This window comes from Hippocampus guttulatus, chromosome 16, assembly GCF_054856545.1.
Source record: "Hippocampus guttulatus isolate MCC_2025c chromosome 16, RoL_Hgut_1.0, whole genome shotgun sequence".
Taxonomy (NCBI): domain Eukaryota; kingdom Metazoa; phylum Chordata; class Actinopteri; order Syngnathiformes; family Syngnathidae; genus Hippocampus; species Hippocampus guttulatus.
The window spans coordinates 4,128,332-4,144,561 of NC_141276.1; the positions used below are offsets into that span (position 1 = coordinate 4,128,332).

Below are 16,230 nucleotides of genomic sequence, written 5' to 3' on the forward strand. Positions count from 1 at the left end.
TCCACGCACACACACATGCACAAACTGTCGGTATCCGGGCAGATAACAAGTCATGTGATCCACGAGTCTTTCTTTTTTTTCCCTGAATAGCAGTAAATACCTCCTTTTTTCGGGAAGTGTCACACAGCTAACCTGTAAACGTTCCCTGCCGGAGGAACGCTGTGGAAGCGCCGTAAGCGTGATGACGTCACCGAATCCACACAAAAGTGAATAGTCGTTAGCACCGATAGCTGAACACTCATACCTTATTCGTAGATAATAAATAATCTTTTTTTGGACCAAGAAAGAATGGAGAAGTGAAACACCCGACACTTAGTAGTCCTGTGCTGAGTTGAAAGTAATTGTCGCTGGTTGACAAGTATTTTACACGTCATAGCAGACACGGATGTCATCATGCGTCTCATTATCTGATTGTGGTTGAAGTGTTTAGATTTGCGGCGATATCATGACTTCACAGGTTTCTCTATCAGCAGCGCTGGCGGTTAAACGCTGGCTCTTCAGTTACAGCTGTGAGGCAGGGTCTGTGTGCAATGTGGCTTGGATTTGGAGATCTATCTCACTGCATTTATAGGTCAAAGGTTGCGGTAAACATGGATCACTGTCCATCCCGCGGTCTGCGTATCAACTCTTCCTGCTGGATCATCATCATCATCCAGCTTTTCAGTGGTTGCTGTAGAAACAGTTGCCATGGTGACCTGTGCCCGTAAGTGATGCAAGCATTCCAGGTGCATGCAGACCATGACTGTAGACCCTGTGTGTGTACGGCCTGAGTTTACTGTAAATGATCCGGATCCCTCGCGGAAAACAGGCAGTGTTATCTGGGCCTTCAGCAACCGTCCGCTTATTCATTATGTCAAGTAACTCCTGGAAGGGGGGGGGGGGGGCAGAGGGGTTTTCAGGTATTAAGTTCAAGTTGGCCCATACTGAATTGAAGGTGGTTTCTTTTAATGTTAAAACGAAAACCCTTTTTTTTTTTCACAGATCTTTTATTGGCATTGAGGAGTGTCACTCCTCAACGTTTCATGCTCAGGTTGGATGACACTTATGAGCTGGAAAGCTTAACTAAACGGTACACTCATTTAAACACTAGTTTTATACTATAAACAAACAAAAAACTTGATGACTCAAGAATTTGCTGAAAAACGATTTTTTGCCTGCACACAGAAGTAATCCATTCACCTATTTTCGACCCCAACACTAAACAAAAACATAATCATGACAGAATTTCTCTAGAAACGATTTCCAGTTGAGATCAACTCTATTTTCTTCATTTTTGAGAAATTAATTTATTAAATGGATTTTCAAATGTAAACAGAATGACTTGTAAGGTCATGGAGTTCAAGTCAATTCTCACTCCAGTTAAATCTTTCATGTGTTTTTTGGGGTGAGAAGGTTCAACCTCAATGGAATCCAGAGGTACAACTTGACCAACCATATATAGATAGATAGATAGATAGATAGATAGATCCAAGCATAAAAAAAATCTTAAGGTATTTCTAAAACTATTCAGCAATATGCAGCTTTAAAGACCTTTATTCAATGGTTAAATTCCAACTTTTTAATTTGCACAGTGGCATTGTCCAAGTCTCTGTCGTTCTCGCTCTCTCTCTCTGCACTCTGCTCTAATTTGCGTGCGCGGCCACGCGTTTGGGGGCTCGGCCCTACGTAACGGAGTCGGGAGCGCGCGCGCCACTTAAAGCAAGCGTCGTCCCGTGTTGATGTGTCGCAGATTTGAAAAAGTGAGCCAGGAGAGCACTTTGCGTGACGCGACCCGGACATCGAGAGGCATCGGAGGCGTTTTAGTGGCCCGAACGAACATTATTTTCCTCCCCTTTGCTCGGGTTTCTTTTCGCTCGTTCTTCTTCCACTCGTGCCTGGAACGGAGACAGCTTGTTTTGAGCGGGGATGGAGCTGTCATCCATCGGAGACCAAGTGTTCGCAGTCGAGTCCATCACGAAGAAGAGAGTCCGAAAGGTGAGCTCCGACACTTTAATCTAATCCACTCCACTCAACTTACATAACTTATTTTCCGTGTGCTTTCCTGCCACGGAGGAGCGTGTGGTGCGCCCGTGAAAGAAAAACTAGGCCACGCACTTTCCATTGACTCCAAAGACACATTCAAACTCCGTATTTTCATTTCTTGGCCAGGGGACTTACACGTTGCTTCGTTTTATTTCTGTAGGACACACGCGTTCTTTATTTTCGTTTCTGGAAGTTGAGTGCTGTGTTGCTACTGTGCCGTGCAAAGATGCTGCAGCATGTTTGTGCAGGAGCCCACGCAGTTATAGTACACAACGAGGAAGGGGGTGTGTACGCGTGTGTTGTGTGCAAGGTGGCCGACCAAACGCAGGCACACAATTTGTTTTTGTTTTTTGTAACCGTGCAACAATTGTTTAGGTTAATACGCATTCGTAAAGGAATATTTTTTAAAAAACGAAACCGACTTCTTGTTGACATAAAGTTAAGTGGCCATCGTAACACGCAGCAAGGTTCCAAATGTTCAACACCAGTGACGTAGGTGTTGCGCAACAGCACGTTGTTTATATATTGCCGTGGCCCCACCTTTCCGAGCCACGGTGTTGGGTTCTAGAAGAGTCGCTCGTGTGACCGTGCACCGTCACATCACGCGCAACTCGGGGAGAGAGGGAGAGAGAGAGAGAGGTGGGGGGGGGGGGCAATGACACTGAAAGAGGCCGCTTACTGACGTCATTCCTCAGACGAACCCCATTTGACAAGGAGAAAAATACCCCCGCCTCCCTACATGCGCTCATTTTAAAGTGGCAACATCATCACATGCGCAAGAGTACACGTTGTACTTTTACAGGTTTAGTGTATTGTCATAGCATCAAGGGTAAGAACTTTGACTTGTACAATTATATACTTGAGTGTGGAGCAAGGCAGGACGTTGATGTTGCGGTTACTATGTTTGAGTCACATTTGAAAGCTGACTTTTTGATCAAGTGGCAGGAAAGAGACAGGAGTCTGGACTAGACTTCCCGGCAAAAACTGTACTTACCCCATGACCTGACTCCCGATAAGCAGCACATGAAAATAGATGCATGGAATATTGTGCTTTATAAAAACATACCATCATGTGACAATTAAATAGAATGAAACTAATGTAACATTTATGCGACATTTTTTGTTTCAACACAATGAACATTGTGCTGTTTCTTCTGGTGTGCACGCCTTGGCCACATGGGGGCAGTGTAATAGAACAAAGATACACGTAGCAACGGTCAAGAGTTACTCCTCACCAAGCTGCAGTAACATCAGTAGTTCTTTGCAGTGACGAAACAATATATGCCTGAGTTTTTATATGATCTGTCCACGTGTGTTTCACAACCGTTTATATTATATTGTTATATTTTTGTTCAAGGAGTTAGTTCTGTCACCATTATCACACTTATGCTATTCGTTAGCCTGTGGATATAGCGTTATGTGGTGTTTGTTAGCATTAAGGACTGAAAAGAAAAAATCTTTTGTGGATGTTTGAAAAACAAAACATGTAATTCTCTTTGATATTTGAATCAAGATATATTTCAACTGGGAGTAGCAATAAACATATTGACACATTGAGGACTTTTTATTTTTGATTGTTCATTATCTCCCAAATTTCAGATTGTTGTCAAGCGAGATGAGTTGAGTTCACTGAAACCCTAACAAGACGACCATGTATAGTCACGATGTTTTGACCAAAAAAACGACCATGTATAGGAAGGCATTTTTACAGCCCAAAAAACGACCATGGAAGTAAGCCGTTTTTACAGCCCAAAAAAACGACCATGCATAGTAAGGCAGTTTTAGACGAAAGAAACGACCATGTATAGTAAGGCGTTTTTATCCGAAAAAAAAGACCATGTATAGTAAGGCCTTTTTAGATGAAAAAAACGACCATGTATAGTAATGCGTTTTTAGACAAAAAAAACGACCATAGTAAGGCGTTTTTAGACGAAAAAAACAACCATGTATTGTCAGGCGTTTTTATCCGAAAAAAAAACAACCATGTATTAATCAGGCGTTTTTAGACGAAAAAAACGACCATGTATAATAAGGCGTTTTTATCCGGAAAAAAAACCAACCATGTATAGTAAGGCGTTTTTAGACAAAAAAAACGACCATGTATAGTAAGGCGTTTTTATCCGAAAAAAACGACCATGTATAGTAAGGCATTTTTAGACGAAAAAAACGACGATGTATTGTCAGGCGTTTTTATCCGGAAAAAAACGACCATGTATAGTAAGGCGTTTTTAGACAAAAAAAATGACCATGTATAGTAAGGCGTTTTTAGACAAAAAAAACGACCATGTATAGTAAGGCGTTTTTAGACGAAAAAAATGACCATGTATAGTAAGGCGTTTTTAGCCGAAAAAAAACGACCATGTATAGTAAGGCGTTTTAAGCCGAAAAAAACGACCATGTATAGTAAGGCGTTTTTAGCCGAAAAAAACGACCATGTATAGTAAGGCGTTTTAAGCCGAAAAAAACGACCATGTATAGTAAGGCGTTTTTAGCCGAAAAAAACGACCATGTATAGTAAGGCGTTTTTGGACGAAATTTTTAGCCGAAAAAAATGACCATGTATAGTAAGGCGTTTTTAGACGAAAAAAACGACCATGTATAATAAGGTGTTTTTAGACGAAAAAAATGACCATGTATAGTAAGGCGTTTTTAGACGAAAAAAACGACCATGTATAGTAAGGTGTTTTTATCCGCAAAAAAACGACCATGTATAGTAAGGCGTTTTTAGACGAAAAAAATGACCATGTATAGTAAGGTGTTTTTAGACGAAAAAAACGACCATGTATAGTAAGGCGTTTTTAGATGAAAAAAACAACCATGTATAGTAAGGCGTTTTTAGACGAAAAAAACGACCTTGTACTGTATATTAAGGCGTTTTTAGACGAAAAAAATGACCATGTATAGTAAGCCGTTTTTATCCGAAAAAAATGACCATGTATAGTAAGCCGTTTTTAGACGAAAAAAACGACCATGTATAGTAAGCCGTTTTTAGACGAAAAAAAACAACCATGTATAGGAAGGCGTTTTTAGACGAAAAAAACGACCATGTATAGTAAGGCGTTTTTAGACGAAAAAAACGACCATGTATAGTAAGCCGTTTTTAGACGAAAAAAAACAACCATGTATAGGAAGGCGTTTTTAGACGAAAAAAACGACCATGTATAGTATGGCGTTTTTAGACGAAAAAAAACAACCATGTATAGGAAGGCGTTTTTAGACGAAAAAAACGACCATGTATAGTAAGGCGTTTTTAGACGAAAAAAAACGACCATGTATAGTAAGGCGTTTTTAGACGAAAAAAACGACCATGTATAGTAAGGCGTTTTAAGCCGAAAAAAACGACCATGTATAGTAAGGCGTTTTTAGCCGAAAAAAACGACCATGTATAGTAAGGCGTTTTTGGACGAAATTTTTAGCCGAAAAAAATGACCATGTATAGTAAGGCGTTTTTAGACGAAAAAAACGACCATGTATAATAAGGTGTTTTTAGACGAAAAAAATGACCATGTATAGTAAGGCGTTTTTAGACGAAAAAAACGACCATGTATAGTAAGGTGTTTTTATCCGCAAAAAAACGACCATGTATAGTAAGGCGTTTTTAGACGAAAAAAATGACCATGTATAGTAAGGTGTTTTTAGACGAAAAAAACGACCATGTATAGTAAGGCGTTTTTAGATGAAAAAAACAACCATGTATAGTAAGGCGTTTTTAGACGAAAAAAACGACCTTGTACTGTATATTAAGGCGTTTTTAGACGAAAAAAATGACCATGTATAGTAAGCCGTTTTTATCCGAAAAAAATGACCATGTATAGTAAGCCGTTTTTAGACGAAAAAAACGACCATGTATAGTAAGCCGTTTTTAGACGAAAAAAAACAACCATGTATAGGAAGGCGTTTTTAGACGAAAAAAACGACCATGTATAGTAAGCCGTTTTTAGACGAAAAAAAACAACCATGTATAGGAAGGCGTTTTTAGACGAAAAAAACGACCATGTATAGTAAGGCGTTTTTAGACGAAAAAAACGACCATGTATAGTAAGCCGTTTTTAGACGAAAAAAAACAACCATGTATAGGAAGGCGTTTTTAGACGAAAAAAACGACCATGTATAGTAAGGCGTTTTTAGACGAAAAAAACGACCATGTATAGTAAGCCGTTTTTAGACGAAAAAAAACAACCATGTATAGGAAGGCGTTTTTAGACGAAAAAAATGACCATGTATAGTAAGGTGTTTTTAGACGAAAAAAACGACCATGTATAGTAAGGCGTTTTTAGATGAAAAAAACAACCATGTATAGTAAGGCGTTTTTAGACGAAAAAAACGACCTTGTACTGTATATTAAGGCGTTTTTAGACGAAAAAAATGACCATGTATAGTAAGCCGTTTTTATCCGAAAAAAATGACCATGTATAGTAAGCCGTTTTTAGACGAAAAAAACGACCATGTATAGTAAGCCGTTTTTAGACGAAAAAAAACAACCATGTATAGGAAGGCGTTTTTAGACGAAAAAAACGACCATGTATAGTAAGCCGTTTTTAGACGAAAAAAAACAACCATGTATAGGAAGGCGTTTTTAGACGAAAAAAACGACCATGTATAGTAAGCCGTTTTTAGACGAAAAAAACGACCATGTATAGTAAGCCGTTTTTAGACGAAAAAAAACAACCATGTATAGGAAGGCGTTTTTAGACGAAAAAAACGACCATGTATAGTAAGGCGTTTTTAGACGAAAAAAACGACCATGTATAGTAAGCCGTTTTTAGACGAAAAAAAACAACCATGTATAGGAAGGCGTTTTTAGACGAAAAAAACGACCATGTATAGTATGGCGTTTTTAGACGAAAAAAAACAACCATGTATAGGAAGGCGTTTTTAGACGAAAAAAACGACCATGTATAGTAAGGCGTTTTTAGACGAAAAAAACGACCATGTATAGTAAGGCGTTTTTAGACGAAAAAAACGACCATGTATAGTAAGCCGTTTTTAGACGAAAAAAACGACCATTTATAGTAAGGCGTTTTTAGACGAAAAAAACGACCATGTATAATAAGGCGTTTTTAGACGAAAAAAACGACCATGTATAGTAAGGCGTTTTTGGACGAAATTTTTAGCCGAAAAAAATGACCATGTATAGTAAGGCGTTTTTAGACGAAAAAAACGACCATGTATAATAAGGTGTTTTTAGACGAAAAAAATGACCATGTATAGTAAGGCGTTTTTAGACGAAAAAAACGACCATGTATAGTAAGGTGTTTTTATCCGCAAAAAAATGACCATGTATAGTAAGGCGTTTTTAGACGAAAAAAATGACCATGTATAGTAAGGTGTTTTTAGACGAAAAAAACGACCATGTATAGTAAGGCGTTTTTAGATGAAAAAAACAACCATGTATAGTAAGGCGTTTTTAGACGAAAAAAACGACCTTGTACTGTATATTAAGGCGTTTTTAGACGAAAAAAATGACCATGTATAGTAAGCCGTTTTTATCCGAAAAAAATGACCATGTATAGTAAGCCGTTTTTAGACGAAAAAAACGACCATGTATAGTAAGCCGTTTTTAGACGAAAAAAAACAACCATGTATAGGAAGGCGTTTTTAGACGAAAAAAACGACCATGTATAGTAAGGCGTTTTTAGACGAAAAAAACGACCATGTATAGTAAGCCGTTTTTAGACGAAAAAAAACAACCATGTATAGGAAGGCGTTTTTAGACGAAAAAAACGACCATGTATAGTATGGCGTTTTTAGACGAAAAAAAACAACCATGTATAGGAAGGCGTTTTTAGACGAAAAAAACGACCATGTATAGTAAGGCGTTTTTAGACGAAAAAAAACGACCATGTATAGTAAGGCGTTTTTAGACGAAAAAAACGACCATGTATAGTAAGGCGTTTTAAGCCGAAAAAAACGACCATGTATAGTAAGGCGTTTTTAGCCGAAAAAAACGACCATGTATAGTAAGGCGTTTTTGGACGAAATTTTTAGCCGAAAAAAATGACCATGTATAGTAAGGCGTTTTTAGACGAAAAAAACGACCATGTATAATAAGGTGTTTTTAGACGAAAAAAATGACCATGTATAGTAAGGCGTTTTTAGACGAAAAAAACGACCATGTATAGTAAGGTGTTTTTATCCGCAAAAAAACGACCATGTATAGTAAGGCGTTTTTAGACGAAAAAAATGACCATGTATAGTAAGGTGTTTTTAGACGAAAAAAACGACCATGTATAGTAAGGCGTTTTTAGATGAAAAAAACAACCATGTATAGTAAGGCGTTTTTAGACGAAAAAAACGACCTTGTACTGTATATTAAGGCGTTTTTAGACGAAAAAAATGACCATGTATAGTAAGCCGTTTTTATCCGAAAAAAATGACCATGTATAGTAAGCCGTTTTTAGACGAAAAAAACGACCATGTATAGTAAGCCGTTTTTAGACGAAAAAAAACAACCATGTATAGGAAGGCGTTTTTAGACGAAAAAAACGACCATGTATAGTAAGGCGTTTTTAGACGAAAAAAACGACCATGTATAGTAAGCCGTTTTTAGACGAAAAAAAACAACCATGTATAGGAAGGCGTTTTTAGACGAAAAAAACGACCATGTATAGTATGGCGTTTTTAGACGAAAAAAAACAACCATGTATAGGAAGGCGTTTTTAGACGAAAAAAACGACCATGTATAGTAAGGCGTTTTTAGACGAAAAAAACGACCATGTATAGTAAGGCGTTTTTAGACGAAAAAAACGACCATGTATAGTAAGCCGTTTTTAGACGAAAAAAACGACCATTTATAGTAAGGCGTTTTTAGACGAAAAAAACGACCATGTATAATAAGGCGTTTTTAGACGAAAAAAACGACCATGTATAGTAAGCCGTTTTTAGACGAAAAAACAACCATGTATAGTAAGGCGTTTTTAGACAAAAAAAACGACCATATATATTAAGGTGTTTTTAGACGAAAAAAAGCACCATGTATAGTAAGGCGTTTTTAGACGAAAAAAACGACCATGTATAGTAAGGTGTTTTTAGACAAAAAAATTACCATGTATAGTAAGGCATTTTTTGCCGAAAAAAAACGACCATGTATAGTAAGGCGTTTTTAGACGAAAAAATGACCATGTATAAGGCGTTTTTAGACAAAAAAAAAACGACCATGTATAGTAAGGTGTTTTTAGACAAAAAAAACGACCATGTATTGTAAGGCGTTTTTAGATGAAAAAAACAACCATGTATAGTAAGGCACTTTTAGACGACAAAAACGACCATGTATAGTAAGGCGTTTTCAGACGAAAAAAACGACCATGTATTGTCAGGCGTTTTTGTCCGAAAAAAAAGACCATGTATAGTAAGGCGTTTCTAGACGAAAAAAACGACCATGTATAGTAAGGCGTTTTTAGACGAAAAAAACGACCATGTATAGTAAGGCGTTTTTAGACCAAAAAAACGACCATGTATAGTAAGGTGTTTTTAGACAAAAAAACGACCATGTATTGTAAGGCACTTTTAGACGAAAAAAACGACCATGTATAGTAAGGCGTTTTCAGACGAAAAAAACGACCATGTATTGTCAGGCGTTTTTATCCGAAAAAAAAGACCATGTATAGTAAGGCGTTTTTATCCGGAAAAAAAACAACCATGTATAGTAAGGCGTTTTTAGACGAAAAAAACGACCATGTATAGTAAGGCGTTTTTATCCGGAAAAAAACGACCATGTATAGTAAGGCGTTTTTAGACAAAAAAAACGACCATGTATAGTAAGGTGTTTTTAGACGAAAAAAACGACCATGTATAGTAAGGCGTTTTTAGACGAAAAAAATGACCATGTATAGTAAGGCGTTTTTAGACGAAAAAAACGACCATGTATAGTAAGGCGTTTTTAGACGAAAAAAACGACCATGTATAGTAAGGCGTTTTTAGACGAAAAAAACGACCATGTATAGTAAGCCGTTTTTAGACGAAAAAAACGACCATTTATAGTAAGGCGTTTTTAGACGAAAAAAACGACCATGTATAATAAGGCGTTTTTAGACGAAAAAAACGACCATGTATAGTAAGCCGTTTTTAGACGAAAAAACAACCATGTATAGTAAGGCGTTTTTAGACAAAAAAAACGACCATATATATTAAGGTGTTTTTAGACGAAAAAAAGCACCATGTATAGTAAGGCGTTTTTAGACGAAAAAAACGACCATGTATAGTAAGGTGTTTTTAGACAAAAAAATTACCATGTATAGTAAGGCATTTTTTGCCGAAAAAAAACGACCATGTATAGTAAGGCGTTTTTAGACGAAAAAATGACCATGTATAAGGCGTTTTTAGACAAAAAAAAAACGACCATGTATAGTAAGGTGTTTTTAGACAAAAAAAACGACCATGTATTGTAAGGCGTTTTTAGATGAAAAAAACAACCATGTATAGTAAGGCACTTTTAGACGAAAAAAACGACCATGTATAGTAAGGCGTTTTCAGACGAAAAAAACGACCATGTATTGTCAGGCGTTTTTATCCGAAAAAAAAGACCATGTATAGTAAGGCGTTTCTAGACGAAAAAAACGACCATGTATAGTAAGGCGTTTTTAGACGAAAAAAACGACCATGTATAGTAAGGCGTTTTTAGACCAAAAAAACGACCATGTATAGTAAGGCGTTTTTAGACCAAAAAAACGACCATGTATAGTAAGGTGTTTTTAGACAAAAAAACCACCATGTATTGTAAGGCACTTTTAGACGAAAAAAACGACCATGTATAGTAAGGCGTTTTCAGACGAAAAAAACGACCATGTATTGTCAGGCGTTTTTATCCGAAAAAAAAGACCATGTATAGTAAGGCGTTTCTAGACGAAAAAAACGACCATGTATAGTAAGGCGTTTTTAGACGAAAAAAACGACCATGTATAGTAAGGCGTTTTTAGACCAAAAAAACGACCATGTATAGTAAGGTGTTTTTAGACAAAAAAACGACCATGTATTGTAAGGCACTTTTAGACGAAAAAAACGACCATGTATAGTAAGGCGTTTTCAGACGAAAAAAACGACCATGTATTGTCAGGCGTTTTTATCCGAAAAAAAAGACCATGTATAGTAAGGCGTTTCTAGACGAAAAAAACGACCATGTATAGTAAGGCGTTTTTAGACGAAAAAAACGACCATGTATAGTAAGGCGTTTTTAGACGAAAAAAACGACCATGTATAGTAAGGCGTTTTCAGACGAAAAAAAACGACCATGTATAGTAAGGCGTTTTTAGACAAAAAAAACGACCATGTATAGTATGGCGTTTTTATCCGAAAAAAAAACGACCATGTATTGTCAGGCGTTTTTATCCGAAAAAAAAGACCATGTATAGTAAGGCGTTTCTAGACGAAAAAAACGACCATGTATAGTAAGGCGTTTTTAGACGAAAAAAACGACCATGTATAGTAAGGTGTTTTTAGACCAAAAAAACGACCATGTATAGTAAGGTGTTTTTAGACAAAAAAACGACCATGTATTGTAAGGCACTTTTAGACGAAAAAAACGACCATGTATAGTAAGGCGTTTTCAGACGAAAAAAACGACCATGTATTGTCAGGCGTTTTTATCCGAAAAAAAAGACCATGTATAGTAAGGCGTTTCTAGACGAAAAAAACGACCATGTATAGTAAGGCGTTTTTAGACGAAAAAAACGACCATGTATAGTAAGGCGTTTTTAGACCAAAAAAACGACCATGTATAGTAAGGTGTTTTTAGACAAAAAAACGACCATGTATTGTAAGGCACTTTTAGACGAAAAAAACGACCATGTATAGTAAGGCGTTTTTAGACGAAAAAAACGACCATGTATAGTAAGGCGTTTTCAGACGAAAAAAAACGACCATGTATAGTAAGGCGTTTTTAGACAAAAAAAACGACCATGTATAGTATGGCGTTTTTATCCGAAAAAAAACGACCATGTATAGTAAGGCGTTTTTAGACGAAAAGTAAGGCGTTTTTAGACGAACAAACGACCATGTACAGTATATTAAGGCGTTTTTAGACGATATATGGTCGTTTTTTTTTTCGGATAAAAACACCTTAATATACATGGTCGTTTTTTTCGTCTAAAAACGCCTTAATATACATGGTCGTTTTTTTTCGTCTAAAAACGCCTTCATATACATGGTCATTTTTTTCGTCTAAAAACGCCTTACTATATATACATGGTGTTTTTTTTTGGCTAAAAACGCCTTACTATACATGGTCGTTTTTTTTTCGTCTAAAAACGCCTTACTATACATGGTCGTTTTTTTCCGTCTAAAAACGGCTTACTATACATGGTCATTTTGTTCGTCAAAAAACGCCTTACTATACATGGTCGTTTTTTTCGCCTAAAAAGGCTTTACTATACATGGTCGTTTTTTTCAGATAAAAACGCCTTACTATACATGGTCATTTTGTTCGTCAAAAAACGCCTTACTATACATGGTTGTTGTTTTTTTCGTCTAAAAACGCCTTACTATACATGGTCATTTTGTTCGTCAAAAAACGCCTTACTATACATGGTTGGTTTTTTTCGTCAAAAAACGCCTTACTATACATGGTCGTTTTTTTCCGTCTAAAAACGCCTTACTATACATGGTCGTTTTTTTCGTCTAAAAACGCCTTATTATACATGGTTGTTTTTTTTCGGATAAAAACGCCTTACTATACGTGGTCGTTTTTTTCGTCTCAAAACGCCTCACTATACACGGTCGTTTTTTTTCGTCTAAAAATGCCTTAATATACATGGTCGTTTTTTTCGGATATAAACGCCTTACTATACATGGTCGTTTTTTTTCGTCTAAAAATGCCTTACTATACATAGTCGTTTTTTTTCCGTCTAAAAACGCCTTAATATACAGTACATGGTCGTTTTTTTCGTCTAAAAAGGCCTTACTATACATGGTCGTTTTTTTCGTCTAAAAACGCTTTACTATACATGGCCGTTTTTTTTTTTGTCTAAAAACACCTTACTATACATGGTTGTTTTTTTCTAAATAACAAGGAGACAGACAAGTACAGCTTTATTGTCAAATGCACTGAAAAAAAATATGCCGATAATCCAGTATACAGTGGCGATGACAGAAGCATCCCCCCCCCCCCACACACACAAAATAAGTCATTTTCTGTCCTTCTGGCATCTCATTTTAATGCTATTCTCTCTGTCTGTCTGCAGGGTAATGTGGAGTACCTGCTAAAGTGGCAAGGATGGCCCCCAAAGTGAGTAATCACTGACTCATCACCCAATGACATCATCCTTGAATATCGGCTCACATCCAGCTTGAAGCCTGACTTGCGTTTCCATACGGGGAAGGGCAAGCATGACGAATGTTAAAAGTGTGCTTGTGTGGCTGTTGGCAGGTACAGCACTTGGGAGCCAGAGGACAACATTTTGGATCCTCGCCTGGTCCTAGCCTACGAGGAGAAGTGAGTTGAAATTTGTTATGTGAAAGGCATCGGGATTTATCTTTTTTTTTTTTTCATTGGCCTTTTGCTCATCTCTCTGTTTTTGCTTGTGTCTTGGTGATATTTCCAGTCAACAAAAGATCAGAGCTCTGGCCTATCGCAAGAAAGGTCTCAGACCCCGAAGCCTCGTCCTGCGGGTAATGTCATCTTTGCATCTACGTATTTTAATACATTATTTCAAAGTGTACTTAATTTTGCGGCTATTCAATGAACACCGGGCCGAAAGGAAAGCTGCTCTCCTTATAAACATCCAAAGTAGTGTCTTTCAATTTCCTCACTTGTGTCCTTCTAGAACATCTTTGGCATGGACCTGCGGAGCGCCCACAAGGCCCCGGACAAACCTGCGCCCCGACTGCGCCTCTCGCTTACCCGCGCCATGAGCACCGATGTGGACCATGTCGAGCGGGGAGGCGCATACTGTCGCTCAGCGAGGAGGAGGAGGACCAGGCAGCTGGCGTCCAAGCGGAATGCATGCGCCCGCTTGAACAGAACTGCCGGGCACCGGAGGAAGAAGGAGGAGGACTGGGATGACACCAGCGAAGAAGAGAAGCAAGAGTCCCAAAGTGCCACAGAGGAGAGACGGGCAGACAGCTTATATGGTTTGTTTATCTGTTTGTCAGTGGCCTTGAAGTGTGAACTTTGACCTCTATCATCCCAAATTTCTCGATAGGAAAGAAAAGTTCATTTTTATAGCACAAGAGTGGAACTACGACTTGTCTCATCAACTGAAAGTGAATTTTCTGCCCTCAAGGTCATTCTGAGTGCAGCTCACCCCCCGTACTGGAGCGACAAGACCTGGAGCTGGACATGGAGGAGAACGGCCCTAAAATGTTTTCGGACCCGGAAGACGTCGACGCGGGAACGGTTGCGTGCGACCAATCAAAGGACGGTGCATCGACGCTCGACGACGGAGCAGCGGATGCGGTTACCGCGGACAACGGGTCAGACGGCGACACGGGCGAGGAGGAGCCGCAGTCAAGGCCCGTGAGTCCCGGCGCGCACCTGAAAGATGACCTCAGCTCGGCGGTCGTGGGCGGAGATGCGTTGGTCCGCATTCAGAACGTTACCACGACGACGGCGACCGCTCAATCACAGCATCCCGGGAAGGTGATCATGACCGAGGTGACCATCAATTCGCTGACGGTGACTTTTAAAGAGGCCGCCGAGGCGGAGGGCTTCTTTAAGGAATCTTAAGCGAAGGCGCATCCATTCGACAACGATAATCAGACTCGCCACTCATTTTGTAACACCTGTAATTTGTCACGTAGGTAACATGTTTACATCAAAAGAAATTCCTGCTGAGAAGACATTATCGCCTTTGAATTGAAAAAAACCCCAAATGAGTGGTGATTTTTTATTACTGAGGTTAATTAATTGGAATTCTCGGGAGACAAGTAATGAGGCAGCAGTCAAACAACTCCCTTCTTCCACGCAGCTACTTTTGATTTTTATTCTTCAGTTTCTTATTTATTATGATTTTTAAGGAATTCCAGAGAATCTGATAGTTAGACGCAGGTCAAACAAACTGACTACTTCCATGCAGCTACTTTTTACTAAAATAGTCTTGAAGTGCTTTCCAGCTAGACATCACGCTCCGGTAGTGTATAGGCGTCTCATTTCATTCGCCCGTCTTACAAATATGTTTAGTCGAGATTGCCACTTGGACCTGAGTTTATTTCTGTCCCAACAGAAATAAAACAAAGAGATGTAATGACTGCTGCTCATAGGAAGGAGGAGGGATGCGCAAAAAAAAAAAAAGCGCTGTTGTGTTTGCTGTCTGTTTGTCCGTTTTAAGTACTATAAATGCTACTTGGTTCTATTTTTGTATTACCAGTAGGTAGTCCACTCTTTACACTACTAGCCTTTGTGCTTTTCAAAGGAAGAGGTATCATTTTACACTGCTGCTGTTACGCTTTGTGAAAGTACAATAATGTACACTAAGCAGACGTACATTAATTAGATCAGACGGTAGAGAGCCTTTGTTATTTATTGCATGTCATGTGTATAAGCTAAACTTACTGTATGTGTCTGACTCATGTCTTTTCTTGGAAAAAAAACCCCGTTTTTATTTCGACTGTATTTCCAATAAACATGAACTGACTACCTTTCAGAAGGCATGTATTTAATTATCGCCACTCGATTGGTGCAATAAACCAGAACTTTATTCGTACTTATAGACATAGTTGTTATAATAGGCCAGCATGGTCGATGATTGCTTAGCAAGTCTGCCTCTGATTGCATCTTTTTGGAATTGAAAGAATGAAAAAACAAGCAGACTTTTTTTTTTGTATGATCTGACAGTCGTATATGATTAAAATAATCTGCATTGTTGTTGCCCCCCCCCACCTAAAATTGTTCAGATAAAATGTATCCATTCCTTTATTTGCTATTTATCTACAGAGTACTTAAATAGTCGGCTGAATTACTGTAAACAAAAGTATTACCGGTAGTAAAATATAAAATGTTGCATTATGTATATATATATATTTTTTTATTTATTAAATAACTGCTTAATTTATTTTAGGAGTAACTGAAAACAATCGCAACTGCATTTATGGTCAGTTTAAAGTTATTTTCATTTGCTTGATATAAATCCCTATAAATATTGATATGCAATAATAATAATTATTATTATTAATAATTTAATTTGGGTCAATCCGTAGTGCTAAAAACAAATGACAAACCAGGAGAGGGAGCTTTGACATGACTCAAAATAGGTTTTACGTTGTAAAGTTAATCATCTC

At 37.9% G+C, this 16,230-nt stretch overlaps 1 protein-coding gene across 1 annotated transcript; it reads left to right on the plus strand.

The window, feature by feature from the left end:
- Positions 1–1,686: 1,686 nt before the first annotated feature.
- Positions 1,687–15,591, plus strand: cbx7a (chromobox homolog 7a). Its single transcript, XM_086133855.1, has 6 exons — positions 1,687–1,974; positions 13,197–13,240; positions 13,382–13,447; positions 13,557–13,623; positions 13,779–14,085; positions 14,238–15,591. Exons 1-6 carry the CDS (start codon positions 1,906–1,908, stop codon positions 14,678–14,680), a joined length of 996 nt encoding a protein of 331 aa, XP_085989981.1. The 5' UTR covers positions 1,687–1,905; the 3' UTR covers positions 14,681–15,591.
- Positions 15,592–16,230: the final 639 nt, after the last annotated feature.